The sequence below is a fragment of the Diabrotica undecimpunctata genome, chromosome 1 (assembly GCF_040954645.1).
Source record: "Diabrotica undecimpunctata isolate CICGRU chromosome 1, icDiaUnde3, whole genome shotgun sequence".
Classification (NCBI taxonomy): domain Eukaryota; kingdom Metazoa; phylum Arthropoda; class Insecta; order Coleoptera; family Chrysomelidae; genus Diabrotica; species Diabrotica undecimpunctata.
Genome location: NC_092803.1, coordinates 199,513,535 through 199,520,106, shown reverse-complemented (window position 1 = coordinate 199,520,106; position 6,572 = coordinate 199,513,535). Strand labels below are relative to the sequence as shown.

The following is a 6,572-nucleotide window of genomic DNA, read 5'->3' as shown; positions in this document are numbered from 1 at the left end:
CCAGTTTGCGGAAATCACTCCAGTGTTACATATTGCATTAAAAAATTTTACTAGTATTTTTATGTTATTTTCATCTATTAACTCCAGCAAATCAGTTAGTATTATCACCTGGAACACAAGCTTTGCCAATTTTAGCAATTTTAAAGCATGTTCTACCTCTGATTTCATAATTTTTGGGCCGCCAGTATAATTTTGTTGGGTTCGGTAATATTATTTCTGCCATCTTCAAACAACTCTAATATATACAGCTGTCATTCTATTCTTATTTTGTTTAAATTTACAATAATTTTGTTGTTATTATCAACTAGTACACAGGAAACTCGTGTTTTAAATATATTGCTTATTTCTTTTACTTTTTTTTTCACATTAAAAAAGTCGTGCCTAGATAGCACCTTTCTCTTATCCTTATTTCTTTGGCTAATTTTATCTCCCTTTTAATGTTTCTCTGTAGATGTCTATATTCTGTTTCATTCGATTTTATAAGTCGACATTGTTCCATCAATTTCAACATGTCTTCTGTCATCCATTGATTTTTTTTGATTAAGTTACTTCTATAATTTTTGTTTGTGAAAATTTTGTTAACTTGGTTTTCAAATTCATTCCATAGTTCCTCTGAATCTTTAAGTTGCTTTCCCATGTTCCTTGTTCTATTGTTAAATTCCTTTTTAATGTTATCTTTTATGCCTATATCGTCAAAATTAATTATATCGGTTTTTGGTTTTTGTTGTTGGATACATTTTAACATTAGTTCTGCCACAAGGGGTTGGCGATCCGAACCAATATTTGCTACTGGAAATATAAGGATTTTTTGGATGGTATTTCGGAAGCGCTCACTTACAAGAATGACATAGTAGGTGAGTATCAAAAAAGGTTTAGAGTAGGAATATCGACAGTGGATTAAATATTTACCTTAAAAATGATACAGAATATTAGGTATAAACGAAATCTAAGACTTCATGTGCTCTTTATTGACTATAAATCGGCGTACGACTCTATTGATCGGAAAAAATTGTATAAAGCCCTGCAAAGTTTACAAATTACAAAAGAGTTAAATAGACAATAGAGTGGTCATAGAAGGATTTATGTCAAATTAGTTTTTGGTTAAAGGAGGATTAAGACAAGCGACCATGTACCTACTACTAATAAATCAATACATCTTTTCGTTTAAATGTTATGACAAGGACCTGGATTATCTAGTGCTCTTTGAGCAAAATCATCTTCACATTCTGGTTCACTGGGAATGAAGCTGATGATGTTGATAATGATCTTACCATTTCATCGTCTTCATCAGGTGTGCAATCCATTCATGTAGTATTTGTATCCTCATTAGTACTGGTGTGGTGGATGTAAATGGAATGGTGGTGAATAATCAAATGCCGCATGTTAAATCAAATCTTTTTGTTCAAGCTCAGTGTTGTCAGAATATCTGAAATATTATCTCATTGATTCCGCTCGTTTAGAGATTTCTCATGTTCTTTTATTTTTCTCTTTTAGAAAACATAAAGTTTTAAATTACATACCGTTTGGAGACCTCTTTGATTTTTAAAGTGTGAGACTATAAGTTTTATAGGCAACTGTCATGTATTCTGGTGTAGGTAAACTAGTCTACAATAAAAGGCAACAGGATTCTACAACGAATGGTGTTTAGGGTGTATTTGTAGTCAGCAATTTCTGTACGTAGTAGAGTTCTCTGTATGTCGATCGATAATGGTTACCGTTATGATCAAGAGATGTCAGGCTGACATCCAAATGTAAATATATTAATGCGTCGAATATTTATATAATTTTGACATTTATTTTCATAGATTTATCTATTGTCTGTGTAATCAATTTAAATTTTTCAGATTTTTTGATCCTTTATCGGTTTAAATCCACAAAACACTTTACTTATCTCTTTTTATACTGTTTATTTTTGCTTTCTATCGGTAACTTTGTCCAGTCCAGTCTAGTCGTTGGCTATCTCTATCTATCAACGAATGTTCATCGATATTCTTCTCTCTAAAATTATTTAATATAATATTATTTCTCTCTAAAGTTATTAGTTTCTTTATCTCTTTCTCTTTGTCTTCTTTTAGTTCTCAAATTACTGGAGGCACATTGAAAAACGGACAGAGTCATGTCTACTCTTGGTAGACTATGACTCTTAGTAGTCTACTAACAAAAAGAAGAATTATATTTTTGTGGTCACTTGCTATATCTGCTCTTGGGTCAGCTTTTGTCGATACTATGACATTACGGACTGTTATTTGCGAAATTAACTGGGAGTTTCCATGTTTCACGCATAGACAATTATACGACACGTATCCGCGCGTCGAAAAACCGTCATCGTTGTATACTTAGGCACATCAAAAGAACACCAAAAGTATTGTTTAACAGAAAGCATTACATTAAAAACTTAAACAGTACTTCGTACAGAATGATTTTGAGAATTTTTTGGTTGTTTGTTAATTTTAAGTTATTGAAATTTGTCAAATTATTTAATTCTAAGATTTTACGAAGTTTGCTATGTCAGCTAGAGTGACGGAATAAAAAACAGACAAAGAATCTTGGTAAGAGAAATATTCGTGATTTACTTTAAGGTGAAAATAAACACTACATTTTTTATCACATTTATTGACGAATCTAAATGTTCTTAAAATAAATAAATTTATTTACAATATTACTATAACGTTACATAAAAAATTATTTAGATTTCTCCATTCTACTATTCTCAATAGCCGTATCGGAAAATTCGATGGACGAAATACTTCGTTTATCACTCATCTCCATTGCGATTCGAGTTTTGTCACTGGGTAAAATGTCGTCAGCTTGTGATTTAATCTCTTCCCAAGAAAATTCGACATCAATGGCATTAGTTAATCGGCTGCAAATGGCGAATCTAATAACGAATTTTTCGTGAAAATGTCCAGCAATAACAAATATATTTTTTCTTTGGTCAAGCTTTTCTAAAAGTTGTTCAGAAAAAGAGTTAGGTCCTTTAATTCTAAAAGTTACTAGTCCCATGCTAGAGGTACAAACTTCAAATCTTGAGTCCGTATTAACTAGATCTTCGAAATGTTTGGCTAGTGCTATTTGACCTCTAACGTGTTTTTGAATACCTTCTATGCCATAAATCTTAAGAACGAACCACAATTTCAGAGCTCTAAATCTTCTTCCGAGAGATATTTGCCAATGTCGATATTCCGGGGCGAGACCTTTGTGATTATCTTTGAGATAGATTCTTTGGACATTAAAAGCTTCAACCAAGTATTTAGCATTTTTAACCCACATTGCCGAACAATCAAAATTTACTAACATCCATTTATGCGCATTGAAGTTGAAGGAATCTGCAAATTGAACACCTTTCATTAAGTACCGATATTCCGGGCAGGCGAAAGCTGTCCCAGCATACGCTGCGTCTACGTGAAGCCATATATTTTCCTTGTTACAAATGGGCCCTAGTTCTGTTAGGTCATCAAAGGCACACGTCGGCGTTGTTCCAAGGCAAGCGACAACATAACAAGGAATAAGTCCTTGTTCTTTATCTTTTTGGATCGCTTCGAGAAGAGCACTTCCTGTTAGTTGACCTTTTTCATTAGCAGGTATAAGCCGCATGGGCATTGATCCCAATAATCCGGATTTTTCGACAGAGGAATTAGATTGATCTGAGGTGTACGCTATCAGTTTTCCTTTAATATCGGCTTCTTTTAGTTGGGGATTCTGTTCCATTAAATCTTTAACTTTTTTCTCTTTGGCCGCTAGGAGCCCAATAAAGGTGACCTCGCTAGCTGATCCCTAAAAATACATGTATACATTAATATTTTTTGTAATTTTAATTATTATTATTAGATCAATTAATTGTCAAAAATATAATAATTTAAATGTAAAATGCCAAAAGAAAAAGCTTCAAATACCCTAGAAAGGTGAATGGTGGTTGAATAGAAAGAAATGCAAAGTAATTTTTAAGATGAAGTCTTTTATTTTCCTCGGTGACAGTTATTTTCTATTTCTCGTTACATTCGATGTATTTTTTCATTTATTCCACTATTTTCTGATTAAATATTTTTATTTTCAGGTTATATTATTGTTACTCCGAAGGATGAGGCCATGAGGCCATTATAAATTCCAGTAAAACTTATAAGGCTAGTGAGCACGTCGCTTAGGAACACGAGCAATAGGGTAACAATAGAAGAAAGTTTTTCAAAGCCGTTCACAGTAAAACAAGGGGATCACCTATCAACGAATTTATTCGACCTAGTATTAGAAAAAAATCGTAAAAAGATCAAATATGACCATACAAGACTAAATTCAACCGCACGGAACAGTGCATAGCGTACGCGGATGATTAGCAAGAATAAAAAACATCTAGAAGTTTTTCTGAAATTTAAAGAAGGAAAGAGATACGGACTAACAAAAAACCAAACGAAAACTCAAGATATGGAAATGAAAGGAGACATACCAAATAATAGCAAATATATTCAAATGAAAGGAACAGAACTGTCTACAGTTTTGAAAATATGACAGAATTTGAATACTTATGCGTAACCACAATGAATACGGAAAAAGAAGGAAAAAAGAAGTGCTCAAAAACATTAGATATGCGAACGATATGTGTTCAATTGATGTATGTATACAGACGAATGTTGAGAATTCCATGGGTACAAAGAGTTACTAATGTTGAGGTACTTCGTCGCATGTGTAAACAAAAAGAATTACTAAGAAAAATCAACCAGAGGAAAAAACAATACTTGGGTCATGTGTAGAGAGGCGATAGATATGAATTACTTCAAGTTATACTGGAAGGAGAAGTACAGGGCAAAAGATCAGTAGGAAGACGCCAGAACTCGTGGCTGAAAGACCTGAGGAGATGGTTCGACCACTCATCCGCAGAAATATTTCGTGCATGAGAAGACGGCTCCATGAGAAGAAGAATGTGTTTGCAAAAAATATGGAAGGACTAGAATAATAATGTCCCTTATGGTAAACAAAAGATTACTAAAGGGGAACAGAGCGATGGGATCGCTAAATTCAATACTGAAAGCAAAAATGCCCATAAACTAAGAGTCTACGAGACAGTAATCAAACCCACGGTGATCTATCCCAGGGAAACGTGGAGTATGAACAAAGCAGAAAGAAAAGTACATAGAGATCTTTAAAAGAAAGGTGCTCAGAAAAATTTTCGGAGGAATACAGACGGCAGACAATATTTAGAGAAGATGGACAAATAACAAAATACTAAGGTTGTATGAAAAACCAATAATTACAATATAAAGCTAGGTGCTTTGGTCATATTATACGAATGCCAGAGAACCGAAATGTTAAAACAGTACTGACGGAGGAAGAAATGGGACGAGGACGTCCAAAGAAAAAATGGTTACTGACGCCACAGAGCCACTGTGACCGATAATTTTAAATGGGACCTTATGGCAATTGATACCTCTTTTGAAAGGTATTGAAAATACCTATCTAATTTAGTTTTGTTTGGGTTGAAGCTGATTTTAATGAATAAATTAAATAAATACTAAAATTGTAGTTTCGCATTTAATTAATAAAGATTTAAGGACCAGTTCTTATATTAAGTGTTCAAAATGTGCTCCATTCACTTCCTAACAGTAATGCATCCTAAATGGTCCTAAAGTTTTGGGAAAAATTTCAAAAGCATATAACTCTGACCACAATAATCTTATATTTTTATTAAATTATTCAACAATTTAACTTAACTATCCTTATTATAAATCAAAATTCAAATGACAGACAAGGGACCATTATTTTCGATTTGCCTAATAATCCCCCTGACACGTTGTATCATCCTTTGGACGACCTCGGCGTCAATTTCTCTAATTAGTAGGGCTGTGAGATATAAACCAAGGTAGGGCTGTGAGATAAAGCCAGCCTCAGAAATTGCACACCATACCAAAATTTTTTTTCTTACTTTTGAATTTTATTTCATCAGGTACATTTTCGTAATCGTTCGTGTAAAACCCATCATTACCCTTCATCTCAGAGTTGGACAAAGTAAAATATTTTTCATCGTCCACCACGATCAACTTGTTGACGAAATGCACTCGCCTTAACGCGCGGCAACATCTCGGAATTCTCTCTAATTGATCCTCTGTGTATTTTGGAGCTTTCCTTCTTTTCTGGTAGATAATATTGTTACTCGATAGGGTCCTGTATACCTTATAGTCCATAAGATGTAGTCTTTCCAACATGAAATCTTCTGGCCAGTTTTCGCTGTGAGACCCCATTTTTGTTCTTAGCTGCTTCAATCAGTCTTGCCTCTCTTATATGGTTCAAAATCCGCGGTCGGCCACTTTTACGCAAGTTAACACATGGTATCTCTTCTTCACATTCTCTGATTGTGCGATAAATTCTCGATTTGCTTATGTTTTGATCTCGATAAATATTAACAATATCTCGTTTCGACATTCGCCCAACCATATTATAAACACCTCGACGAATATCAATTTTATAAGACATTTTGCAGAGCACAAACCAAAATATTCTGCTTTGTTTATTAAATATCAATAACTGATGACATTTCAATTCCATGGCCTTCTTTGTTAAATGCATTTTGCTTCTCAATCAGACCA

At 33.7% G+C, this 6,572-nt stretch overlaps 1 protein-coding gene across 1 annotated transcript in view; it reads right to left on the bottom strand.

The window, feature by feature from the left end:
- Window positions 1-2,604: 2,604 nt before the first annotated feature.
- LOC140432843 (aromatic-L-amino-acid decarboxylase-like) overlaps window positions 2,605-6,572 on the bottom strand; it is a 47,270-nt gene continuing 43,302 nt past the window's right edge. Inside the window, exon 4 of the mRNA XM_072520977.1 lies at window positions 2,605-3,774. Coding sequence (XP_072377078.1) covers window positions 2,683-3,774 — 1,092 coding nt within the window. The 3' untranslated portion in view covers window positions 2,605-2,682. The remainder of the gene's footprint in view (window positions 3,775-6,572) is intronic.